General features: G+C 40.5%; 2 protein-coding genes across 2 annotated transcripts in view; one reads left to right on the top strand and one right to left on the bottom strand.

Annotated features, from left to right (window-relative positions):
• Positions 1–1,223: 1,223 nt before the first annotated feature.
• RBM18 (RNA binding motif protein 18) lies at positions 1,224–21,165 on the bottom strand. The gene is made up of 5 exons (XM_007936640.2): positions 21,053–21,165; positions 9,958–10,084; positions 6,560–6,646; positions 4,751–4,836; positions 1,224–1,383 (listed from the first exon to the last, which is right to left on the bottom strand). Exons 1-5 carry the CDS (start codon positions 21,163–21,165, stop codon positions 1,224–1,226), a joined length of 573 nt encoding a protein of 190 aa, XP_007934831.1.
• A 3,328-nt stretch (positions 21,166–24,493) lies between these two features.
• Positions 24,494–27,543, top strand: part of MRRF (mitochondrial ribosome recycling factor) — a 65,330-nt gene continuing 62,280 nt past the window's right edge. Inside the window, exon 1 of the mRNA XM_007936746.2 lies at positions 24,494–24,513. The gene's annotated coding sequence lies outside the window, so the exon portion shown is untranslated. The remainder of the gene's footprint in view (positions 24,514–27,543) is intronic.

Raw genomic sequence — 27,543 nt, 5'->3', positions numbered from 1 at the left:
CTGGTAAAGGACAATGGTGCTGCCCAATCGGTCTGTCGAACCTGGCACCAAAACTATGTTGGTTTATTTATCTCTCTGCATTGTTATGTTTAGAATGGTCAAGGTGGCAAAAAACATCTAGATAGAAGTATGTTCTCTGAAGGAACAGTCATTTTAAAGTCTTTTAAAGGACAGAAATCATGAGGTCATTACAATTTTGGTGTCTGAGTAGTGCCTGCTCCATTGAGTCTCTGTGCCAACTGCATGAATACCAATCCCCATCCCTCACAAGACAGTATAGCCTCAGACTCTACACAATTATTAGGAAGTAGTATGCTTGAGAGCTATTAATATAGCAACTTTTCCATTTTCAAAGAAATCTTTTCTACATAGATTGACCATGATACAATTCCAGATAGAACATTCTCGTGCTATAAAAAACAATCTCATGCAATAAGTGCAACTTTAAAAGTCCCACATTAATAACAACATTTGGTATTATAGAAAGGAGGATTATTTAGCTTAAAAAAAAAGATCACTATAGAATAAAAGTTTGATTTCCAAATGGAACTTCCATTGTGGTATAAAATGCTAAATCTGATTTGACAGCTTTGTCAATGCAACAATTTCAAGATACATATCATATTTTCCTAATTGGGATTTTGAAACAATAAGCATGATTGTTAAACAGATTACCATATCTGCTCAAAGAACCAGCTCCTTTTTGCCAAGAATGTTCTTTTTTTGGAGGGATTTCCATAGTAAATTCTGGAACAATAGTTCGGAACATGATTTAAAATTTGTCTCTCACTTCCCTCCCTGTCTCTCTTCCTTTATGTTCTAAAGACATTAGAGCACAGAAAAATGATCTATTTTTCTTTTTTTAAGAAACATATTAGTAAATTTAGTGTCTTAATTTAAATAATAACACTTTCTATGTTTTCTTTTCTCGCTGGCATACTATATAACCTTTCTGGGTTACAAAGCCAAACAAACCAGCCAACAAGAACATCCCAGTGTTCAAATCACAGTTTTGGATACAATCCTATTTATTCTGGATGGTGCTCAATTCCACACATACTTCAAGGAAGAAACATCCATAAGAAGATTAAAAAATGTTGTAACACCAAACTCTCACACGTGACTGTGCTCTGTTGGATTCACATCTACAAAGTACAAAGGCAGAGGATTTCAGGTGTGGAGATCAATTTGCTTTTGCTGCTACGGTAAGCAATTCATAACCATCATCTTCGAGATTTCCAAGCTGTTCTAGAATAAGGAGTAGTCCTTTTTTTATCTGACGGCTTAAAGTAGGAATAAACAGGTGCGGCTGGATACTCTGCATCAGGATTCTCGGCCATCATTTTCAACTTTGCTTCAATAGCTTTTATCTTTGCAGTGACGCTAGAAAAAGGACAGTGGAAGATCAGAGTGGCTCGGGCACATGGAGAAAATGCTTGCGTATTTCCACTCCCTTGTGTTTCTTATGCATATCAGAGAAGCAACTCAAACATGAATGTCCAAACGTTTTGTATAAAAGAGAAGACAGATAACTAATGCTCTCATTTTATAAAAGAGATAAAGTTTGAACCATCTACTAAGTTTTAACTATAAGCCTAGACACTGTTATGAGTACTTCATACATTGTTACATTTAATCCTCAGACATAAAACTGTTTAGCAGCTTAGTGCTTGTCTGTCAGACAGTAGGGTACTCAAAAATCATTCTTATAGGGTTGAAAACAACATTATATAGTAGGTAATTTTCCTCATTTTGCAGTTGAAGAAACTGAGGTACAGAAAGATTAAACGGCCCAATGTTACACAGCTAGTAAGTGGTAAAGCTGAGATCTGAATACAAGCTGACTCCCAGTTCCATGCTATCATCCATTACACCGCACTACCTTTTAAATCACTGAATAATAATGGGTGGAGGGGAGACATTCTGCAAATCCTATAAAGTCTCTTTTTACTAACAAATATGTTAACAAAGGCTATCATTTACAGAATGTGTACAACGAGCCAGGCACTATGCCCAGCATTTTACTTATATTGTTGGTAACCCCTGTAATAAGGGAGAAGTGTTCTAATCATCCATATTTTATAGATAAACAAATGCAAAGATGATGATTTACCCAAGGTCCACACAGCTAACAAGCTGCAGAGCCGGGATTCAATCCCAGTTTGTTCATCAGCCCTTGCTTTTTCCTCTCCATCAGGCTGGGAGCGGAGCAGCCCTTTCTTAGAGAGAAAGCGTGAAGAGTAACCGCAGAAGCTGTAAGAATTCCCTTCTGATCAGGGACACTGCTATCCCTGCGCCAGACTCCAAAGCACTCAAGCAGTGGGCTTTTCTGGCCCCTGTTCCCTTTATTTTTTGTTCTTGATGACTGTCAGTGGTCTACAGTCAGGGAAGAGAATGTATACGTGGTAAGGGAGTGTATACATGGCCTTTCAGAGACCCTCAGAGAAGGGATATATCTACTGAACATGTCCATAATTATACACAGCCAAGAAACTAGAAAACTAATTTATAATAAAAAGAACACTGAACTATTACTGACATGTATTCCATCATCTCTTCCATTTAATGGGGCAGCCATCCATTCTGTGGGTCACAATTAGGCATAGATGTTAATAGAAAAATGGAAGCTGAGGCTCTCTGGATTAAAAAATAAATAAAAGACACTAGACTACTTGGAAAACATCTATAATAAAAAACTAACCAAAACCAAACCCACTGCCTCAAGTTGATTCTGACCCCTAGTGACCCTATATCTCTAGGACAGAGGAGAAATGCCACAGAGGGTTTCCAAGGCTGTAAATCTTTATGGAAGCAGGCTACCCCATCTTTCTCCTACAGAGCAGCTGGTGTCTCTGTGGGTTTGAAACACCAGCCTTTTGGTTAGCAGCTCAATGCTTTAACTACAGTGCCACCAGAGCACCTTAATAAAAACTACAGACATGTTAATTATAACATGAAGACCAAGAAACATAAGTGCAACCATTACTTCCTGTTAGTTATAATATTTATGAAAACTTCATGGAGATTAATCTATGACCAAGGAAGTTCAAATCCTATGTGGAAAAAAGAACAGTGGCTATAAGGTCCCAGTGAATTCATGAAAGTCATTATAATTTTTCTTTTCTTTTTTTATTTCTGGGAGCACAAAACAACAGAGGCAGCACAAAGTTACGAAAAATCAAGGGCTTGTTGTTGTTGTTTGCCGTCGAGTTGCCCCTGACTCATAGCGACCCCTCCTTGGGTTTCCGAGGCAGTATCACTACAGAAGTAGGATTGCCCAACCTTTCTTCCGAGGACTGGCTGGTGGGTTTGAACCGCCAGCCTTCTGGTTAGCAGTCAAGTGCCTTAGGCACTATGCTACCAGAGCTCCTAAATCAAGGGCATTTAACTTAAATTAGTAACTACAAAATTAATTTCAATTGACCAGTTTTATCATTCCTGACTCACCTGAAAAGATTTTAGGACCACCTTTCCCTGCAGTTTCAAAAAGAAAAAAAAAAGACAGAAAACCAAATCCTTCGTGTAGTCAATTATGACTCATGGTGACCCGTGTGGTGCAGAGCACAACTGCCCCATGGGGTTTCCTTGGCTGTAACTTTAGGGAGCAGATCACCAGGCCTTTATCCCACTTCTCCCACAGTTCAGCTGGGTGGGTTCAAATGGTCAACCTTTAGGTCAGTAGTTGGGCACGAACCATTTGGGCCACCTAGGAACTAGCCTGTTTAAAGAGATGTTTATAAACCTCTTTTACTTTGCTGCACATAATATACAACAAAGGTACTTTTCTGGTCCTCCATCCAAATCGGCATCACCTTCCTGACTTTATCAGAGTGCTGCTTTCTGGCACTTGCGTGCCTCTGATGCTCCCTCACCTCCCTGGAACAGGCTTTAGAACAGCCTGGTGTTTCTTTGTAGTAGGAAGTAAAAGACGGAATTCTGAGGTCTAATAGACCTGGTTTTGAATCCCAATTCTTCTATTTGCATGATCTTGTGTAAGATAGTTTACCTCTGTAAGCTTTTGTTTCTGCATGTATAAAATGAACGTCACAGTATGTCCACTAGAATTATGAGAATCAAATGACATATTTCATATAAAGTGTTTAACACACTGCTGCCTCAGAGTATGTGCAATAAAGCCTAGCTAATAAGTCATTATTGATACTATTAAAATTTCTCCCCAGGCTACAATGAAAAAAATCTCTGCCTGTGCCCAATCATTTGCTGAACCTCTGTCTTTCTCTATCAAACCCTTAGTTCCTTCTGTTTTGAATTAACCCCCAAAAAACTGACAATCTGTCCATACAGGAACCAAACTGTTATAGTTGCCTAAGCGGTACACAGAATTAAGCTTCTGCAAACTAAAATTCTGCATAAGGGTAACTCCTAGTTGGGAAAGAATGAGTATATAATGACAAACACCAAAGAGACCCAAAGCCTTATTAAAATGCTTGATTTTAGGGTAAAGGTGTTTATTACCATTGTATTCCCAGTGCAAAGTACAATGCCTGGTACATCTAACATTTTCTGAATTCTGTAACAGAGTATATCATCTTGTGGAGGATAGGAGAAGAAATATGTATTATGTTCTGTAGAGTAACTGAACATACCTCTTAATATGTCAAAAGTTTGCAGATTTTCTTCTGAATTCAGAGTGTGAAGAATTACTGGGACATGAATGAAGACTCGGAATAAAGAAATGACTCAAGCTCTACAATAACTGTGTGTGTCTCCCTACAGAACTCCACCTTACCTTAGGTTAGACTGAGCGGGCTCGGTGCTGGATGATGGCTCAAGGCTGATCGGAAGGATCTTATCATTTTTGTTATGATCGTATCTCTGAAGGGAAGAAAAAGGGAAATGACGTCACCCGAGCAAAACCAAGCTCTGTACTGTCGTCCCACACAGGTTCAGCAGCACCGACCCCACCAGGGCATCATCAGCATATTTCTACACAATTTTAGGACTGTTCTGCATTGTGAATTAATGTAAAACTCCACATAGCCTTGGCCTAAAAGTTGTTAAGTGTGGAAAAAAAGTTGAGAAGTTTCTCATGTAGCCCTTGGTCTTCCTTATTTGGTAGGGAAAGAATTTCAACTTCCGAACTTATAGATGGTACAGGTACACAGCGGGATTAACCTCTTATATTCTTATTTTCATCGTCACATATCACTTCTTATGATATTCGTTTTATTTTAAATGCTTTCAAATTCTGCTAGATTTTGCAAAGTACCAAGCATAATATTCAACTCTTAACAGGCAAGAATGGAAAAGAAAAGACAGTACCAACTTCTAGCCACTGATCTAGAAAAATTTCACAGTAAATGAGTAATTTAATTTGATGTCTGATAATTACATACTTTTTGTAAAAAGTTAATATAAAAGAGTGATCAGAAGCCTCTGATCCAAGGAAACTTGTAGGAGAAGAGAATTGTGCACCCAGAGAGTCTCAAATGAAAGACGGGAACGAAGGATGGCTCCCTTCTGTGCCCTTTCAATGAGATGCAGAATGAGAAAATGACAGCCAGTCTGGCAAATGAGACTTGATTTTCTTTTAAGCAAAGAAGTATTTGGAAATTCTCCTTGTTGTTTCTATTTTTAAGGTAATATATCCTAGAAATTGAGAAGGCTCTGTCATTACCTGAAATACTCATAAGAATCCACAGTGCCTGAGCTTTGTTTTTCAGGTTGGACACTTAGCTCAAATGTCTGACTAACTTCTGTGACTCACTCTTTATTGGGAAGTTTGTTGGGTAAGGAGTAGAATCTCTGATTAAATACCATGCTCACACAGCTAAAGACTGAAGGTTCAACTTTTTACTGTCACACATCTTTTCACAGGTGGCTTTGTCAAGACCCCACTGCAGAAAGAAGAGAATCAACTCTTAGCATAGCTCTGTCTCATACACTTCACTACCTCCATGCTAGCTGCAATAGCAGGTGATGCCTCCCTTAAAAAAAAAAAAAAAAAAAAAACTGTCTCCACATTTCTAGTGCATTCTCCCAAGGGACTAGCTACAGGATGAGCAAGAGAGTTTGCCACTTTTCAGGGCTTGGAGACAATATAGGCAGTGCCAAGTCCTACCAACCCACGCCCTAACAACTCTCAAACTGGACTAAGGAGATGCCAGTGCTTTAACACTCATACAAAACACCCATTTCTCAAGCATTTAGAATAAACACATTCAAACTCTCCACAGAGTGAGGAGGCTGAAAAAAGTCTAATAATGCCTAAAGCAACTAATTTAAAAAATACATTTTTTTCCCTCCAAAGAACAACCCCCACTAAAAAAATGATAGAGGTCTGAGTATACACATCAGCCACATGGAAAACTCAATCAAAAGCAGGATCTGCGGGCATGTGGAAAGAAACAACGAAGGAACTTAATCCCTCCTGAGATGTTTCTCAGAAGAAAAATCTGGCAACACACATGGTAAAATCAAAGTATGACTGTTCCAGATGTGAAGAGGCCAGGACACAGATGGGCAAGTGGACAGCTGTCTCTCAGGAAACCCACTCGGGATGAGGCTTGGTGCTGTTGCTCCAGCCTTGTTCACGTACCTTTACTTGCGCATGAGCCCATCGCACCACCAGCTTCTTAGATAAAGCCAACTTGCCATTGAGACACTGGATGGCTTGTTCCGCTTCCTGTCCAGGAGAGGGGACTAATGTTAGTTAACGCTCAAATACCTAACTAAGTGTGGCTATTCTCATAGGGTTTCACTACCTTTGATGGTTGAGTTTCTAACCAAACTGTTTTTGGTAAATAACTGGGAAAGGGTTTACAATAAAAAAGTCAGAATGACAAAAAGGGTATGTGCTTTCTGAAGTCAATCAAACGAGAATTCAAATCCTGGCTGTCTCTTGCTGGCAGCATGATGTTTGGCAAGTTACTTAATCTCTCTGAATATTACAACTTTTTTCACCTGTAAAATACAAGTAATACCACTTGTTGGTTGTTGTGAGAATTCAAAAAGAACCCACTGGTTGTTGTGAAGATTCAAAGAGCACATAAAAAGAGTGGATGGTGAGGACCTAAGAAATGTTAGCTTATATTATCATTCTTATTAGGTGATTCCTTTCTACATGTTTCTGCTAGTGAGGGTAGCATCTACTACGTCAAGTGATATACTCTCCTCAGGGGCCCTGGAACTATATCCTAGACTAGGGCTTACTCCCTGGGTCCAAAGTGAGAAACAGTAATGGCTTAAAAGGATATGGGAGTGAGGAAGAACAGGCAGGAAAAAGGAGTGAGTCAAAGAGACTAAGAAGAAGGTATCTGTGTGAGTCAATCTAACATCTGGTTTTTAGAAACAAAAGTTCTCTAACTCTTCCTTCATCAGATATAGGAGCAACAAGGTTGAAAAGAATTCCTGAACATGGATAATAGGAACTCTAAGTCATTCTCAGGAAATCTGGCTGTACTTTCCTATCCTGCCAAATCTTCTATGCCCCATTTATGTCCACAAGGCATTCAGCCATGTTCACTGGGAGTGAAGAAGTCCTGTAGGAACAGAAGAGAGAAGTCCTAGAGGGCAGGGGCAGTCTAGGTGAGGCTGGAATGCCATACCAGCAGGTGGTCCTATCTGGTTCTGCCGCTGATTCTTCTATTACTTTAGAGCTTGCCAGCATGATATCCAACAAATATTTACTGAGTACCCCTCACATGTCAGGCACTGGACAGACACTGGCACTCTTGCCTCATGATAACACAGAAAGGTAGAGGGATGTATGAGAGACATTCTATTCATTTAAGTTTCATTTGGTGAATCAGAACGTCCATGGAACTCTCTATTAATTCTGTAGCATCAGCAGTAATCAGATGCCAGCAGGGGATAAATGTTTCAAAGTTCATTTTCTGATGAAAACTGAGGTCAAAAGAGGGTAAGAGATTTATCCAAATTTAATAAATAAAAAAGGCAGAAATAAAAGCTAAGCTTTGTGATTTACAGTCCAGTGTTTTTAAACTAACATCCATCTCCAACATGACCACTGCTTTTAGTTGTCCTCAAGAATCCTCATCACACTGTATCATTAGGGAAAAATGTTTACAAATGCTAATCCTATAAGAGAATTCTTTCCGTTTCCTTGAAAAACCTTGAACAACTAGAGTAATAATGTATCACTTACTGTTTTAACATTTACAAAAATGAGAGGGAATAAAAACACCTAGCACTGATAGACAGTTGATGCTCTCAAACAATCTCAGGATATACTGGTACATCATTTCTGGAAGGTAACTGGTAACTGTATTAACAAGAAATATGCACAGTCTTTGACCACACCATTCCACTGCCATAAATGTAGTGATAAGCACAGAGTTACAGCTACAGAGATATTCACCACTGTGCTGTTTACACTAGGGAATCATTGGAGACAATCTAAATAGCTAACAATTGGGAATTAGCCAAATAACTTATTGTCTACTTACACAATGAAATACTACGCTATGATCAAAAATGAAGCTGATTACTTTGAGGTCTAAGCTATGTATAATAAAACACACAAATAGTAAGGATACAGAAAAATGAGTTGTTACATAAATGGAAACCAGAGTATCATGTTACCCAATGTTATCTTGATGAGTATTAGAAGACAGAGAAAAATTTAACATATATGAATGACAAAACATGATACTCATTGCTGTTCAGTCAATTCTGACTCATAGTGAGTGACCCTATAGAACAGAGTAGAACTGCCTCCTTCACAGGGTTTCCAAAGCTGTAATCTTTATAGAAGCAGATAGCCATGGCTTTCTCTCATGGAGTGAGTGGCTGCTGAGTTTGAAATGCCAACTTTTAGTTAGTAGCTGAGCACTTAACCACTATGCCATGAGGCCTCTTAGATAAAACATGATTTTAAAAAAACCAAAAAACCAAACTCACTGCCTTGAATTGATTCAACTTATAGTGACCCCTCCTTGGGTTTCTGAGGCAGTATCACTACAGAAGTAGATTGCCCAATCTTCCTTCCGAGGAGTGGATGGTGGGTTTGAACCGCCAGCCTTCTGGTTAGCAGTCAAGTGCCTTAGGCACTACGCCACCAGAGCTCCTAGAGCTCTCATAGTATGATCTTATTTTTAGTATGATGTCACAAACTCTTCATGTGTGGTGCGTGTGGGTGAATCTGAATGGCACTGGAAAGCTATACAACTAAATACAAACAGCAATTATTTCTGGGTATTGAGCTGATAAATGACTTAAATTTTCTTCTCCTTTGGTATTTATATTTTTATCTATAATAAATGCATGACTTTTATAATAAAAGCATTCAAATAAAAATTATTGCTAACAATGAAAATAAGTAAAAACTAACTACACAATGTTCTTACCAATGACTGATGAAGTTAGAGAGTACTAAGCAGTAGCTCTACATTACATTCAAATTTCATTTCTTTAGCACGGCACAGCCATACCAAGGCCTGTAACATCAATGTAAGACGACACATGTATATTGCCACTGTTGAAGCTAAATGCTCTCTTCCTCTACATACATTCAAATCTGTACACATTTGCTCTGAGGCACTGAGAAGGGGACATTTTTAAGAAATCAAAATAAAATAGAGTTTGTGGGTGGTTCACCACAGACAGTGCTTCCGCACCACAGGGAAGAACTACTAAAAGAAAAGGAGGTTTTGTTGGCCAGCCACTAAAGGAACAAACAAAACAGAACAGGGAGGAGGATGTCCATGTACTTAATATGGGCGTCCCAAAGCATCTGATCAGAAAAGTAGGTCAGCGACTTAGCCTTCGAGCCTAGGGAGGTACATTTTGAAAGATAATCAATATTCAACAATCTGGTTACTGAGGACGTACTTTAGCACTCACTCAGTGCTAGGCATACGGAGACCAGACACAGCTCCTGCCCACAAGGAACTGATACTCTAGTAAAGACAGATGCACAAACTACTATGATATAATTGGGTAAGTACTATGAAAAGGGGGAAGAAGCTCAATTACCTGTTTAGTTTCAAAGTTAACAAAACAGTAACCCCGAGGTTGTCCCTCCAAAGCACCTGACTTGTGGAAGAGGAAGTCAAACTGCTTTACTTTGCCAAATTTCTGGAGGAGCTTGAGGAGGTGGTATCTGTGGAAAAAGAAGAGCCACGAGAGCATTATGGGAATATTCTTGGTTACTTAGCCTGCAGTGGCAAGATGAAAGCAAGGAATAATCTATTCCAGGGATAAAATCTCATGCTTACCCCACCGCCCCTTCCTCCAAACTGTTGTGTCAGTTTATTTGGCAAACAGAGTTGTTTGCCTCTATTTGGAATGGGACCTGGAATTGTCATGGCTCTGTGTCTGTCTAACACAAAAATACCCAACCCAAAACCAAACCTAATAAACAGCCGTCTGGCCCACAAGCATCATTTGTTTTTCTTTTGGAGAAAAGCTCAAAAATAGTGTCAAATTTATTTAATTTCTTGGCAATGCAATAATATTTATGAATAAATAGCTATAACTCCAGCAGAAACACACATTCACACTCCAAAAGCCAAAGCCTACCCTACCTTAAAAAGAAACAAAGTAACAAATACACACATAGCCATCCAAACAAACAGCACAACCAACACTGGCAGACTTCCCTATTAGATTTTAAAGCTGATCAGTATACCCAAATTGCACTTGTGAGAAATTCTGCCAAAAGCCAAACCACAGCAGTGGCACTTCTGTAACTGCTCGAGTGTCAATCCCTGACATGAATGGAAATTAGGACAATGTGGAACCCCAACGTGAGTGAGGCTGGTCTCACACAGGGGAAGGGAACCTGGCCAGTTCCTATAAATTATCCCAAATTCACAGCCATCAAGTAGATTTTGACTCATAGTGACCCCCCACTGGGTTTCCAAGGCTATAAATCTACACGAAACAGATTGCTCCATCTTTCTTCTCAGAGCAGCTGGTGGGTTCGAACTACTGACCTTTTTGGTTAGCAGCCAAATACCTTAACCACTATACCACCAAAGCTCTTATAAATTATCCAGCTGTGGGTAATTAGCCAACTCCAGTTGCCTTGATACAGTTATATGCTGGGGGATGGTCAAATAAAGAATGTAGATGGGCAAGGAAGATGTTCACCCCAAAATCTTGCTTGCCACTCTACCCCGTATCCTCTTCTTAGATTCCTTACTCTCAAACTTACTTGGTTTCTATAGAGCTTTTCAGTTATTCAAACAGATGTGGCCTTAACAGGTTGCTGTGGCCAATCTCAATTCCGACTTCCTGTCATCTGATGTAAGGGTGAGACAAACCAACAGCTCTCCCGTTTCCTTTTCCTTTGGCCTTCCTCCTGGCATCCTCTGTGCTATTCAAATGGAGTCAAGGCTTTCTCTAAACAATGCTGTCCCTGTGATACTAAAAAGGTATCAGCCCACATGCTAAATCTGTTATTACTGGGAATTCTACCCCACAGGGAGTCGGTAAAGTTGTCGTTACAGCCACATTTATATTCACATTGTTTTCTAAGAGAAACTCATCCAGATTTGATTTTTGAGTGAGAATCTCCTTTGGGAGGCAAAAAGATATGAAATGCATCATAAGTTATAATGAATTTGATACTAATGCACATCAACAAGCAAGCCCATTATCCTCGATCAGGTGTCTGACACCAGTGGAGCAAGGAAGACATAATGCAGGTCTAGTACTGGGGCAGGACACAGGATCCTAAGGCATACTGTGGATATTAATCTGGTCTTTGGACCTGTTTTGAAAGCGAAAACAAATGTGACCCCTACTTTTGAAATTGTCAGCTCCCATCAGGAGACCATGACTGCTAGTAAGAGTGTGGGAGCTGTCTGTGTTCAGGGAAAAGGGGGACAGAGGAAGTGAAAATTTCTGGCTTTACTGGATTTTTTGACGAGGCCTACAGTAAGGTCTCTCTCCAACACACACACAGAGGGGCTAGAATAGTCTCTCCTCCAGGTTCTTTAATTCACAGCTGCACCTTCCACTTACAGCACTCATTCAAACCGTAACACAGAGCCAACTGCCACAGAACGGTGGGTCAAAATCATTTTGTGTTTTTTTCCTTAAAAAACAAAAACAACAACAATCTTAAGGGCTTCTGTGGGCTGGTCATCTTTTCATTAGCTCCATTCTGCTTAATAGCAGGAAGGTAAGGAGATTGGCATTTCCTAGGAAATGAGTTTTAATTCACTCAGAAAAAAAACAGGCCGACAGATTATTCTTTGAAAAGCTAACAAACACATTCTGCCTAAGAAGTGCGACCTTAAAATTCCAGGAACATCTGCTTCGGTCTGTGTCTTTCAACTTCTCCAGGATTTCTTTTCTTGTTTGATAATTTCTCGAAATTATCGGAACACCGAAACAAAAGGAATGAAATGTTTACTATTTTGCTTCCTGGAGATGGGGACTGTAAACTCTGATAGTGAAACCAGTCTGAAGGCTCTTGCTTTCACATCTGCAAGCACTTTTATCTGCTGCTGGAGTATGGGAGAGCTCACCACTCATCAGAGGCTTGCTGCACTAATGAAATGTGGAGCCCATAGCCTCTGGGAGGTAGAGAATTCACAACACTAGTCCCATACATATTTCTGCAACTTAATCAGTACTTACTGTAATGGGTCTTTAAAATAGCTAAGAAATAAATTACTCATGTTGTTGTTATGTGCCATTGAGTTGGATGCAACTCATAGTGACCCCTCCTTGGGTTTCCGAGGCAGTATCACTACGGAAGTAGATTGCCCAACCTTCCTTCCGAGGTATGGCTGGTGGGTTTGAACCACCAACCTTCTGGTTAGCAGTCAAGTGCCGTAGGTACTACGCTACCAGAGCTCTTAATTTACTCATAGAAAGGTTAAAAGAGACACCTCCTGTGTGTCAAGAACTATACAGTTGGCACATGGACTATCCAGATGAATAAAACTACAAGGACCCTGCCTTCAAAGAGCTCACATTTTAATTAGGAGAGAAGTGTAATCAATTACAAATTGATTACCAATTACACATAGAGGCATGCACATGAGCACATAGATGGAAGAGGTCTAATTGTGTAGGAAGCCAGTGGTTGGGGAAGGCTTTGTGAAAGAATAGCTGAGCAGAGTATGTCAGTGTGAGAGAACATCGTGCGAAGACATAAAGGTGAAAAAGGGATTGATTCACTGGATGAGTGGGGGGAAGGTAGTAAGAGATGAGGCTGAACAGGCAGGCAAGGAAGAAGTTATGAAGGATATTTTGTGCTTAGTTAGGAAATTTTAGTTGGAGATGTAGACAATAGGAAACCAATAAAATGACTGTTGTTGTTGTTATGTGCTGTCGAGTCAGACCTGACTCATAGCGACCCCTCCTTGGGTTTCTGAGGCAGTATCACTACAGAAGTTGATTGCCCAACCCTCCTTCCGAGGAGCGGCAGTGGATTTGAACCACCAGCCTTCTGGTTAGCAGTCAAGTGCCTTAGGCACTACGCTACCAGAGCTCCAAAATGACATTTAAGATTACTTATTTTTAGTGCACAGTTTGTTTTAGGGAAAATTTTCTTTATAATACATAGAAATTATGAGGTGGGTCTTATGTTCTATGCTGCTGGGTATTATATATTTTATTAAATGGTCTGTGTTTAAAATTTAAGCAAAGGCTGCTTAAGTAAAAATTTAAGCAAAGGCTGTTTCATACAAACCGCAGTATAAAATCAGCATGTATAACAAAAGAAAGATAAGGGCTGAGAGAAACAGAATTTCTTCAGAAGTTAATGGACTGTTCTCGCACGCTCACACACTTATTCTCACTTGCATTCTTGATCATCTATCTCTGCAAACGTCCATAAGAAGGGCATTTTCGCCTGGACGGCTCCTCACTGTCAAAGCTTCACTGACCTCCTCCCCACCACAAACTAGTGCTCCCTTCTATCTACACCGCTGGTCAGGGGAGGCAGGATTCTTCTAAGTTTCTCAGGCAAGAATATTAGGATCACCTTCTTCTCTTTCTTCAATCTCTATGTCTTATATCATTATCTCTCAGACTCACACCGTGATCTTCAAGTTCACTGTTTCCATCCAGGTTACACTGATGGCAGGTCTGCTTTATGGCAGTCTCTCCTAGCTAATTTTCATTTTTCAGTCCCTGTCCCTCCAACTCGTCTTACACACTGATGGCTAATTTTCCCACTAAAACATCACTTTCATGTCAATCTCCTGTTCAATACCCATAATGAATCTCTTCTACGTGAAATGTGAACTTGTCTGAATAATTTTTAAAGACCAACCTTGTCTTAATCTGATAGTATTTTATCCACCCAATCACTCTTTTCACTCTTCCTCTAGTTAGAGGAGTCTTCCTAATATTCTGATCACTTATAATAATATTTCTTATTCTTACTTTTGTACCTTCATTTATGATTCTCCCTCCACTTAGAATGTTCCTTCTATTAGAATTTCTACAGGCTTTGTTCTCTCTTATTTATCTGTTTTTCTTCGCTTCAAGTCTGATTTGCTCCCAGAAAACTACAAGCAAAAGATCTTAGTCTTTCTAGGCTTACCAGTCTAATAGAGACTGGTGAAACTCCAGTGACTATGGCCCCTAGTCACCTTTCAGGCCTGGAACTGAACTCACTTCTGTGGCTTCCAGCTAAACAGTAGACAGGCATATAGGTAGAGCATTTATACCAGGTAGGTATACTCCTTAGAACAATCAACGATGGGAGATCAGAAGGGCAGTATTTGCACAGGGAGAGAGCTCAGAGGGCAGGAATGCATAGGAAAGAAGGACAGGGAAAAGGTAACCACAGGAAGGAAGTGGGAAGAGAGTTGTTACATTGTGGGGATTGCAGTCAATGTCATGAAACAAAATGTGTAGCAACTGCTGTATGGAAAATGAAAGTGCTCTGTAAACTTTCACCTACATCACAGTTAAAAAAAAAAAAAAGATGACAGTCTTAGAAAAATCTTGATAGTCATTAATCCATCTTTGTCTTCTAGATGAAGTAACTGAAGCCAGGAAAAGTAAAAGGATTTGTTCAGCTTATATTCTGAGTTAATAGCAATGAAATGTTATTTCTTCTGCTCAATATAAGTGTTCCAACTATTCTGACCCATTACAACTCCCCCCCCCCTTTTTTTCCCTGTTGTTCTTAAAATGCTTCTGGCATCATTAACAAAGAAATTGGTCTACAGGTCTTCAAATACTAGGAAGGATGGGATCATGTACTATATTTTGCTGAATCTGTGAGGAAAGAGCCAAGTGTAAATGGATCAGTGTCCTTCACATACCTACACCCAGGGACGTCCAGAGACAAAAAGGGCTGAGATGGGCTCAGTTTTGAGGGATAATCTCTTCTTGGCTTCCAAAATAGCTAGCACAATTTTAGATACATAGCAGGTGTTCATTTAACACCCAATGATGGAATGATAATGGTTGTGGGGAAAAAAAAGCTAACTTTTAATGAGTGTTTACTATGTGCCCAGCACTAAGTGTTTTATACAGATTTCCTAATTTGATCCTTGTAACAATTCTATGAGGTAGGTACTTTTATATCTTCATTTACTGATTAGAAGACAGAGGCTCAGACAGGTTAAGTTATGTGCCCAAGATCACAGAGTAAGTGGTAGAGCAAGGATTGAAACTCATTCCATTAGAGAAACATACTAAAATATTACAGATGAAATGATTTGATGTCAAGGATTCGCTTTTAGTTGGGGTATAGAAACAAGACTGGCTAGGAGTTGATAACAGTTAAGGTGAGGTGACAGGCTCGTGGTAACTTATTATTTGCACTACTTTTGCAGATGTAGATGATATAGGCAATGGGAAAGCAATAAAATGACATTTAAGATGACTTATTTTTAGTATACCATTTGTTTTAGGGAAAATTTTCTTTATAAAGTTACAGACATTATGAGGTGGGTCTTTATGTTCTATGCTATGTTTAAACTTTCCTAAAAGAAAAAGTAGACAGAAATCCCTTTGGCCTGGCTCCACGGCTCACATTCATAACCATTAAAAAATCCAACTTTCCAACTGAATCACAATACTACCACCCCACATTTCAGGACAAACACAAAACATTAACTGTCATCATAAAACCAACTTTACGTATCTACAAACCACGCACAACACGGTGGTTCTTAATTTGGCTCTCTTCACAGCAGTCAACATCTGAAAAGGAAAGTTAGTAGTAACCCTTTTAGAGGAAATTACAGTGTGGAAAACAGATAAAATCTAAGGCCATTAACTTTTTTGGCTTCTCTGTTAAAGGCAGTGGTAATGATATTTAGAGGTATTAATTAGCCCATAGGAATTGGAATAAGTCCTACAACAGTTTAAAGAAGGCTTTACATTTTTAAATTTAAAATGAGATACTCTACGTTATGACTGTTCGATTATTTGGACTATTAGAATATTTGTGCAAAGAGCATTAAGGTTAGATGGTGGGAAATTAGTCCTACCATTAACTATGTCAGAAAACTGAGCCAAGTCACTCAGCCTTTTTTTTTTCCTGTAACACAGGGAAAATAGTATCTGTTCCACTCACCTCATAAGGTTGTTGTAAGTTTAAATAGGACCAACTCATGCAATGTTAAAGCTAGAGAGATGTTCAGATCATTTAGTTGAATGTTCTCCTTTTACAGGTAACAGGTATAAGGTACAAAATGTAGTTCAGAGTCAGAATATAGTAGAAAGAACCCAGGCTTGCAATCTGCTACCTCCATAAAGAAGAGTGCACCATCACTCCTGCAAATCCAAACAGCTAAGATCTATGAGTCACACAAAATCCTGCCATCTAGTGTGGCTCTAAAATGGTCAGTAGTACAACCACAAAGTGAAGACAAATTAACCACAAGCAGAATATTAGAGTGTTAGTCAGTCAGAAACGTATAGTCTGTTGAGAGGAGAATAGACATCCTAGAATAACTTGAGCAGGACTGGATTAATGAGTAACAGACATGAATGAACACATAGGATGATTAGAAATTAATTATAAAATAAGCTTCAAAACATTGAGTGGAAAAGCTTTTTGGTAAAAAAATTGCAGTTGTTTTATATACCCTTGTAACCATTCAGAGGACCTATGGTTATGTAGTAGTTAAGGCTTTGGGATGCTAACCAAAAGGTTGGCAGCTTGAACCCACAAGCTACTCTGTGGGAGGAAGATGAGGCAGTTTGCTTCCATAAAGATTTACGGCCTTATGTATATGTATGTGCTGTAAGAATGTCCATGTATATATATAACAGAGGTGGTGGTGGTGGTGGTGTTATGTGCCGTTGAGTCGGACCCAACTCATAGTAATCCCTCCTTGGGTTTCCAAGGCAGTATCACCACAGAAGCAGATTGCCTAACCTTCCTTCCGAGGAGTGGCTGGTAGGTTTGAATTGCCAGCCTTCTGGTTAGCAGTCAAGTGCCTTAGGCACTATACTACCAGAGCTCCTAGAACACAGGTAACAGGGGGCAAAGTTATGGTAACTTCTTAGCCACAGCCAAACACCTTGAGGGAGGGAGTCGATGGGCCTGCAGGCTTAGGACCATGGTTGTGAGAGACATACAGACCAACTGACATACCACACTACACCACACCACACTACACAGAAACACTGTTCTAAATCCTACCTTGGTGAGTGGCAACTAGGGTCTTAAAAGCTTGCAAGTGACCATCTAAGATGCAACAATTGATTTCTCCTCATCCTCAGCAAAGAACAAAGACAATCAAAGATGCATAGAAACAATTAGTCTAAAGGACTAGTGGACCATGCAAACCTCAGCCTACATGCCCGAGTCCAGAAAAACTAGATGGTGCTCAGCTACCACTACCACTGTCAACCACTCAGAAAGGGATAAAATCATAAAACAGACCAGGTTCACTGGTCTGTTAGAGACTGGTAAAGCCCCCCTGAGACTGTGGCCTTTAGTCGCCCTTTGGGCCTAGAATTAAACTTACTCCCATTGCGTCCAGCCAAACAACAGATAGGCCTATGAGATGAATGATTACGCCAGGTAAGCACAGTCCTTAGAACAATCAACCATGGGAGATCAAAGGGGCAGCATTTGCACAGGGAGATAACTCAGAGGGCAGGAACGCAGCAAAGATGGACTAAGGGAAAAGGTAACCAGGGGAAGAAGTGGGAAAAGAGTTGTTACATTATGGGGATTGCAATCAATGTCATGAAACGAAAATGTACACAAACAGTTGAATGGAAAATTAATTTGCTCTGTAGACTTTCACCCAAATCACAATTAGAAAAAGAAAGAAAAAATCCCCAATGATCTAAGCCATTAAAAAAAAAAAAAAAGGATTTACAGCCTTGGAAACCTTATGGGACAGTTCTACTCTGACCTAAAGGGTTGCCGTGAGTCGGAATCGACTCAATGGCAGATGAGTTTGGTTTTTTCCCTAACTACTCATGCCTTCTAATAAAAGGTGAGAGAACGTTTGTGTTACACAGCAGAAGTGCTCAACAGGGTGTAGAACTTAATAGAAGCAGATGGCCAGCTTTTCTCCCACAGCACTGCTAGATGAGTCTGCATCACCAACCTTGAGGTTGCAAACTGTGCGACCCAGGAACCTACTTGTAGAAGAAGGGCATTCAAATCAGTTTATAAGAGATTAGGAAAAGTGGTAGTAAGCAGCAGGGATATGTATAGGAAAGAGAAATAAGAAGGTTCTGTTGAAGGGGCAAACAGCAGGAACTAGTAGCAATTTATGGGTGAGAGGCTAAGTTTAATTATGGATACTGGAGGGTGTTCTGCAAACTTCTGTTAAAAGTTATCAGAAATTTAGAGATTTGGATTCCATCTATACGTACTAGGACTGGTTTCTGGTGGCACAGTGCTTAAGGCATTTGACTGATAACCAGAAGGCTGGCAGTTCAAACACACAGTCACTCCTCAGAAGGAAGAATGGGCAATCTACTTCTGTAGTGATACCACCTCGGAAACCCAAGGAGGGGTCATTATGAGTCGAATCGACTTGATGGCAGTGAGTCAGGACTGGACTATAAGCCAAGTACCATCTTTTCACATTTGTTAGTTACATCGTGGAATCCTTCAATGTTTGGGATTGACTGTATTTCAGTATTTATTCTAGGTGCATAGTTATCCACTCTGGAAGGAAAACTACGTTTGCACAAGATAAGGCCTATCTAGGCTTACCAAAAAAATTTTTTTTTCCTTTTTTCTGTAATTAGGCAAATTAAATGAGGTAATACTAAATATTTCATGGAAACCATAAATTATGATCAGCAGTTCTATCTTTAAGAAGCAATTTATTACTATTAAATAAGTTAGTTTATTTGAAATGTTTTAGGATAAGGAACTCACAGAAGAGAAACAGTAAACGTGATCTCTGGTAGGGACAGAGGTGGGGAAACCACAAGAGGACACAAGCTCTTCCAGCCAGCAGGGCCCTGGTCTGAAGTACCTGATGTCTGCCTTTGGCCTGATGTAAAGACTTTACCCGTGGGGAGATTTTGATCCAGTGCTCCTGTTACTGCTCTAACTGAAGATAACATTCATATACTCCAACTTATGACATAAACTTAGGTGGCAAACACCCATGTGAACCTTCTCACCGAGCAGCAGGACACAATTAGAACGAGTCCCATTACAGAGAAGTGCAGACAACACATGAACACTGTTTCCACACTTTAGATTTCCATTCAGACAAGCAAAGGTGGGAATGGAAACTACTACTTAGGGTGCATATCCTCATAACTTGAGTTTCAGATGATGGAAACAACTTCTCTGATCAACAGACACTAATTGAAAGGTTGGGCAGTATAAACATTTAGTTTCAAAGCTATGAGCCATAGAAGAGAACAGGAACAAACACACATTCTATATTCCAGGGTCCCTCTGATCAAGGCATGTGATATGGGGGCAACACTAATAATACCATCATAATTTCTAGAGGGACTCACACGGATCTACATTCAGCTGGTTTCTGCTTGAGGCGGGTTCAAGGAACTAAATTTGCTGTCATGCTTTTGATCCGTACGTTTACATCCTTTTTCCTTTCTCCCAAACCCAATCTTACATCCCCCTCCTCTCATCTCAGACTCAACTGAGCAGGGTTTTTTTGGGGGCCTTTTCTCCCCTCGACTTTAACTCTACTGTGAAGGGAGTAACTTCTAGGATTAATGATGTGCTCCATGCTTGCATTAAGCAGTGACCCTATGCAGCTCGATCCATTTACCTTTTACCACCATGCTCCCAGCAACCGCCCTGCCCCCCTTCAAACAAACAGGGTGAGGAAAAACCTCTCAATTCTCTCTGCTAGGAAATTCCTTTCCATTATCATGGCTGTGATGGAAAGAATGGGGAATCAGGACAATTCAATTAGTTTTATAATCCTGGGCAAGGCACTTCCTCTTCTCAGGCCTCAGTTTCCTCAACTGTAGGATAAGAGAGCTGGATCATATCAGCGGTTTTCAAGTATGCTCCGGGATCCCTAGAAGTCCCATAGAGCCTCACCAGGGATTGCCAAAGAAAGGTTGGCAGCTGACAAAAGGTTTTAGGCACATCTCTTTTCTCCTTTAATCAGAGCAGCTCTGAGCTTTTATTTTGTATGTAACTTCTGCTTACTTTAAGTAAGGGGCCTTCAGACTTAAAGTGTGAATGAAAACCAAAACTACTGGAACGATGTCTAAGATCCTTTCCAGCTGTGACCTTTATGGTTCTATGGATACTTAACATTGTGTGTGAATTATAGTCAAGAGGTACCTCTCTGCTGTTTGCAAAGGGACCAAGCTGTCTTCTGCTTGTTTTTCTGGGGGTGGGGGGGTGGGGGGTGGCAAAAGTACGCCCAAGGCAGATTAACCTACAACCACTGGGTACAAAGATTCAAATAGTAGAAATGAGAGAACATCTTTGGCAAGTAGGAAAAAGTACATGGTTTAAAGGTATCTAAGTCTGTGTTCTCAAGAATCTAAATGCAAGAAATGTGACAAGTTCACAGGCTAGTAACACCACCACGCCCCCTTCAAAGATAAATTAAAATATAACTAAAAGGGCCAAAATATATCCCACACCTTTTGAAAATTCTTCTGTACACAGTCACTGCAAACATCCCAATTCTGCATGTAATGAAGAAAGGTGATATAGACTTACTCTGTGATTTTGGGGTCCAGGTTGCCAATCCATAACCGGTGTCCTTCCTGTAAGGAGCCCTCTGAAAGGATGGATGCATTCTCCAGGGGAAGAGTTTTGGTTTCTGCTTCCATCAATCTCTATGCAATACTAAAGGAAATGCGAACATTCAGGCAAGACAGGAGCAACACCATGTGAACACGAGACTTCAAGTCAACAAACATTTATTCAAGGAGGGCATTCCCTCTGGGCAGTCCTTCAAAGTCCTCAGTTACACCACAACCAGGGCCCCAGCATCAGTTCCCCTGGGACAGCTCCTCTGGCAGCGAGAACACAGAAGCTGCCATTTAAGGTGAAAGGGGGTGTGGTCCCGTGTTTAGAAAACTAACATTTTCCTCCTCCCAGGCCAGAGGCTGACTGGGCAGGAGGCCAAAGTCTCTATTACTACATGATACTCTAGTTCAACAACTGTCACCCAAAATAGGCCTTGGAAACCACCAGGAAGAGAATCCTAATGGCACTAAAGGAGGCAGAGGGAAGAGTAGCAGTGTACTTCTTTTACTCAAGGATATAGCAAGGGGAAGATGTAGTATAAGAAATTTAAATACATAGGTTTTGGTGTTAGATGTAACTAGGTTTAAAAGTAGGTTGTGTGACTTGGTAAATTATCTGAACTTTCTAGGCCTCAGTTTATTTCTGTAAGTGGAAATAATAGTTCTTATTTTATAGGGTTCTTGTGAGGATGAAAGATAGTGCATGAAAAACCACTGAACACTGTATCTAATGACAGTAAGTAACCAATAAATATTAGCTATTAGTTTAATATTTTGGAAGAGAGTAGGAAGAAAAGACTTTCTCCTTAGTTATCCAAGTTCCACCACTTATTAGCTCTGCAACCCTGGTCAAATTACTTAACTGCTCTGTGCCTCAGTTTCCTCAATTGTAAAATGAAAAGAATACTTCAGAGTTGTTGTGAAGATTCAATGAATTAGTACAACTAAAGTACTTACAACAGTACATGGCCCTAGAAAGTATTCAATCAATATTAGCTTAAATTACTACTAGCCTTAGTTCCTGAAATGTCCTATCTCACAGCCAATAAAGGAGCACGAAGTTTATAATGAAGGCAGTAGCAGAAAGAGCAAAAAGCTTGATGTCTGAAGGCCTGGTTTCAAAATTGGGCATTTCCATTGGAAACCACTTCTCTTTAAGTTTCAGTTTCCTCATCTCTAAATAATGAACCTTGTTCTGCTTAGCAACTTAAGGTTGCTAAGAGAGCCAAAAATGAGATGATGAATTTAAAATAAAACTCCACAAACATGTAATATGGTAGAACATTAAAGGGTAAAGGGGCTTGGCAGAGGGCATGCTGTACCACAATTCCCTGCTAGAAAAAACATGTCCTATATGCTCAGACAAGGAGCTCTGGTGGTGCAGGGCCTAAGGCATTTGACTGCTCACCAGAAGGCTGGTGGTTCAAACCTACCAGCTGGTCAATGGAAGGAAGACTGGCCAATCTACTCCCACAAAGATTTACTGCCTCGGAAACCCAATGGGGGTTGTTGTGAGTCAGGATTTACTCAATGGCAGTGATTTTGTTTTTTTGGGTTTTTATATGCTCAGACATGCCTCAGAAATCAGCACTGTGAAAACTGTTTTAACACTGACAGATGAATATACTGAACACAGCCATCACCTCTTATGCATCTCAGCATACCCTAGAAGGTCTAATACACAGTAGACCCTAGAAATATTTGCTGAACGTGTTTACCTACCCTCAGCACATGAGGGTACTTTTCTTCTCTCCCATTCAGGTATTCAATCTGTTCTGTAACAGGTGACAAGCAACCATGTACTGAGAAACCCTGGGCTATACGCTGGCAACACAGAAATGAGTTGCCCTCCTGAGAGGAAGGTGAAACAGATATGAACATATAATCCCAGAAGTGGAAACAGGGGAGGAGAAACATTTTGTCTTCCCTGCTTTTCTTTCCTCCTACTTTGAGATCATTCATTCAAAAAATATCTACTTAACTTCTACTTTTTAGGTACTGTCTAGGAACTGGGTGAACAGCAGTGAATAAGCAATGTCTCTACCCTCAGGATGCTTGTTATTTGGGAGAAGTGGGACAAAACAGAAGTACAATAAACAAACAAGGTATATTTATTGGTAAGTGCTCCACAGGGAGCCTGGGATTGGGATTGAGCTACTTTTGATTAAGTGCACAGGGAAGGCCTCTCTAAAGATGACCCTTAAGCTGAGACTTGAATAATAGACTTTCTAATTGCCTTATGTTTGAAAACAGCAACAATACCATCATCTACTAATACCACAGGAAGGTATCATGTTTCAGTGGGAAGGATGCAAGAAACAAGGCCAGAGAAATATGGATCCAAACCCTGACTTCTGGGCCTACTTACTATGTGACTCTTGACAAGTATAAACTCTCCCCTCCACTGTCCTCTCCTCAGACAAGCTTTACGTGATAAGAGTAGAATCCCATTAGTCTCCATCACAGCTCCCTTTTCCTTTCCACATTTTGCTAATTTAGTTATTAATATTTACTGTTTTAACATTTTATTTCCTCCTTAGAATTTAAGCTCATTGTGGGCAGGGGACTGTCAACCTTGACTATGATTCTATCCCAAACACCTACTACATTGCCCGTATAATGGTTGGGACTCAATATTTACCGAATGAATGACTATAACAAGCCATTTCACCTGGAAGACTCAGTTTCTTCTTCTTTCCTACCGTGGGTACAATTATCCCTATTTCATGGGTCGTTAGGAGGTTTAAATAAGACAAGATTTGTGCTAAGCACAGGGTTTTTGAGGAATGGTGAACTGTAACGAAAGACCGAGATATTATGAGAGTATCAAAATCCTTTGGGCTTCCAATGGCGATAAGCCCTTTGGGTAACAGAGTTCATAAAACGCCTTTCCATCCATTCTTCCATCTGAGCAGTTAACAACCCTGGAAACCAAGAAAAGTCATTTGGAGGAACCGAAGCCCAGAGAAGCAAAGGCACTTGTTCCCAAAAACTGACGGAGGGTCAAGCCTGGGACCCCGGCTTCCCGACTCGGGGCCACGAATTCCGAGATGCGACGGGTCATTACTTGGGTTGTTATTTCCGGGCCACCGGCGGGACAATCCGGGGCGGGGCCTAAAAAGCCGTCCTGCTAGGGAGGCCTCTTCTACGACCTCCTCGCGGTGTCAGAGCTGAGGTGCTGGGGCATAATACGGTTAGACTCACCTCGTAGCCTCGACGTCGTCCCCTCGGCTCATGCCCCAACTGCAAGTTCCGACTCCACGACCCGACCGCCCTCTCTCGCACGTCTGTCTCAGCACTGCCTGCAGCCAGGCCACCCGTGACGTACTACGCCTGCGCCGCCGCGCCGCCTGGTGTCGTCACTACGCCCGCGCCATCGCCGTCGCCGCTGTAGCTTGAGCATTTCCCTAGTAACCTGGTCAATAGCGGGTGAGTGGCCTCGATACGAGTTCGAGGCACGTGCAGGGTCTGGGTACCAGAAACCCCTTACTCAGGGACTTCTGGGGGACTCCAGGGTGGCTGATCGACGCACCCTCGCCCCTATCCATTCCAGCCGAGTCCTGCTTGACCTTTAAGGCTGGGGGCGGGACTGTCGCTTCAGAACGCGGCTCACGAGGTGGTGGCGGGGCTTACTAAGAGTTTTTTTTTTTTTTTAATTCGGCGAGCACTATCTATCAGAAACATGTAATTTTCAGAACAGTCTCATGGGGGATAGGCCTTATTCCCCATGATGATGAAATGGAAGCTCAAAGAGGTAACTTTAGCAGGGTCACGTGGCTACTAAGTGATGAAGCTCACTTAGTTCACAAATCAAATGCAGGTCTCTGACTTCAAAGCTTGGACTTTTAACCAGTACCCTGTGCTGCCCAGTGGAAAAACAGTTGTCATTTCAGTAGCCCCTTTCCATTGACAGAGTGCCTTTGTGGTCCTTACCTCATTCAGTCCTCCCATAAACCTGACAAATAGTTTTGTGATGCATATTTTGCAAATGAGATTGAGTTTGGTTTTCCTAAGGTCATGCATGAAGCTGGGAAGTGCTGGAACCAGGACAGTTAGGCTTTTTCTAAGCTTGGTGTCTTTTCTTTTGCACCACGTTCTATGTTGTATTTCCCAGGTTTTTGTGGTTTCCTAGTTGGCAAGGGTGAAAATCTTGTCTGACCCTGTCACTTTATAGTTGAAGAAACAAAACATTGGTAGGAGAAATGACTTGTCACAAATCATGCAAGTTGCAATTAAGTCAGTGGTGGAACTGTCACAAGTGCTTTTTGAATACTAGGTGGTTGTGAATCTTAAAAGGGGGATTTTTTGGAGTGATGAGATAGAACTTTTGGAATCCTTACCTCCTAGCTCCTAGACAAAAACTCTTCACCTGTTAAAGTTCTCATTCCACCATTGGCTGTTTATGGTCAGATGCTGCAAAAAACTAAATAGACTTTTGAGAAGGAGCCCTAGTGGCCCAGTGGTAAGCACTCAGCTGCTAACTGAAGGGTCAGTGGTTTGAATCCGCAAGCAGCTCTGTGGCAGAAAGATGAAGCAGTCTGCTTCCATAAAGATTTACAGCCTTGGAAACCCTATGGGAAAGTTCTTTGTCATGTAGGTCACTATGATTTGGAATTGACTTGATGGCAGTGGGTTTTTTTTTTTTTTTTGGTTTTAATCACTACTTTGATTGTTGTGGGGAGCTCTGGTGGCATAATGCCTAAGGCATTTGACTGCTAACCAGAAGGCTGGCGGTGCAAACCCACCAGCCACTCCTCAGGAGGAAGATCGGGCAATCTATTTCCATAGCGATACTGCCTCAGAAACCCAAGGAGGGATCGCTATGAGTCGGTTCTGACTTGATGGTAGTAAATGAGTTGGTTGTTGTGAGAATCAAAGGAGATAGTAGATGTGAAAGTATTCTTTATAGTACAAGAGCCTGTATGCATGCATATGCACATTTATGAAAATGTATGTGTTACTAATATACAGCTGGATTCAGAGGGGTTGCTGGGACAGTAAGTAACCAGGACTGCTTTCATCGTCTGGATCTTTCTGAAATTAAAATGCACCTTCTGTGAAGAACAGGGCAATTCAAGTTTTTGAAACTCAATTTTGGGAGAAGAATGTGTGCTTCAAATAATTTTAAAAAATTTTGATAGTGTGAATAATATAATAGTTATAATAATAATTTATTGTGCACCTACTGGATGCCAGGCTTGTACTAAGTGCTTTATGTGCACAGTGAGGTATAGACTGCTTAAATTCAAATCTTAGGCAAATTATTTCTCTCTCTGTATCACTGTTTTCTCATCTGTAAAATGAGGATAATAGTCATTATATGGTCGTTGTGAGGTTCAAATGCGTTAATGTATGTAAACCACTTACAATAGTTTCTGGCACATAGTTATCATTACATAAGTGTTAGCTGTCATTATTATTGTTACTATTATCTTTTTAAAAGGCTCATTAATAGCACCATGATATGTTGTAGAAACCGCAGCTCAGAGGGGTTAAATGACCTACCCAAGGTCACGTAGTAAGTGGAGGAGCTGAGACACAAGTTGAAGACTGCCTCCAGAGCCAGACACTTTCCAGCACATTATTTCTGAGTATAGGTTACTTTTGTTGAGTAACACTTGGGCTAAGATAGCAGTTTCTTTTTTGACTTTAATTCGTCATCTGTGTAGAACTGAGTGTTAATATGTGTGTCCTTAAGGCAAAGGGCCCAAGGGAGTGCCTTTATTGAACTTCCACTTTGAAATTTCCTGACTTCCGTGCAGTTAAAAGGTACGCGTTAAGCATCTAGCAATGTGGTTTATTTATAGAGTTATCTTCCGGTTCACATGTACTAGGTCTGCTTTTGGGTGCTGTGTTTTCTGTCAAAGGTTGTTTATTTCTAACCCATTTTGATTTCCTGTTGCTTTGTGGGTTTGTATTATGACCTGCAACAGGAACACCAGGAAACCTGTCTTAAATGGAGCAGCCAGATTGAAACTCTGTAGGTTAAAAAACCCAACAGAAAATGACACATTATTATACAACCATATTTGGATATCAGTGTGGGTTAGGCGTTGGCTATATTAGGCAGAAACTTAGATACAGAAGCTACATTCAGAGTCAGACCTTTGTGAACGTCTGAAGAAATAGGGTAGGGCTATTTACTTCATGCCCTTAGATGGTGAGTTAATTTCTTTGAGCCTCAGTTTCTAAATATATAAAATGGGTGTTATTATACTTTCTTTGTGACATTATTAAGCAGATTAAATGAAATAATATGGATAAAGTAAGCAGCCTGAGCCTAACTTCAATTAATAGTAGCTAATGATAATAGTAAAAAGAGAAGAAAATGATATTTTTCATCCAAATCTGTTTTTACTGACTTCATACAGTGATTACTGACATCTCTCATTCATCATTATTAGAAATTCTGTCAGGAGAAATTATTTGCCTGTGCCACTCAATTTTTTTTTTTTTTTT

The sequence above is a fragment of the Orycteropus afer genome, unplaced genomic scaffold (assembly GCF_000298275.1).
Source record: "Orycteropus afer afer isolate SDZICR_OR568_19922 unplaced genomic scaffold, OryAfe1.0 scaffold00037, whole genome shotgun sequence".
NCBI classification, from domain to species: domain Eukaryota; kingdom Metazoa; phylum Chordata; class Mammalia; order Tubulidentata; family Orycteropodidae; genus Orycteropus; species Orycteropus afer.
The sequence above is the reverse complement of the archived record's forward strand: the minus strand, read 5'-3'. Positions and strand labels throughout refer to the sequence as shown.

Bases quoted from the DNA above. Each gene is read 5' to 3' on its own strand.
- RBM18 (XM_007936640.2), bottom strand. From the start codon at position 21,165: ATGGAAGCAGAAACCAAAACTCTTCCCCTGGAGAATGCATCCATCCTT. The intron at 6,647-9,957 runs GTAATTGAGCTT...TCTCCTGGACAG, and splicing joins TTAACTTTGAAACTAAACAG to GAAGCGGAACAAGCCATCCA. The intron at 4,837-6,559 runs GTACGTGAACAA...TCTTCCCTTCAG, and splicing joins GGGCTCATGCGCAAGTAAAG to AGATACGATCATAACAAAAA.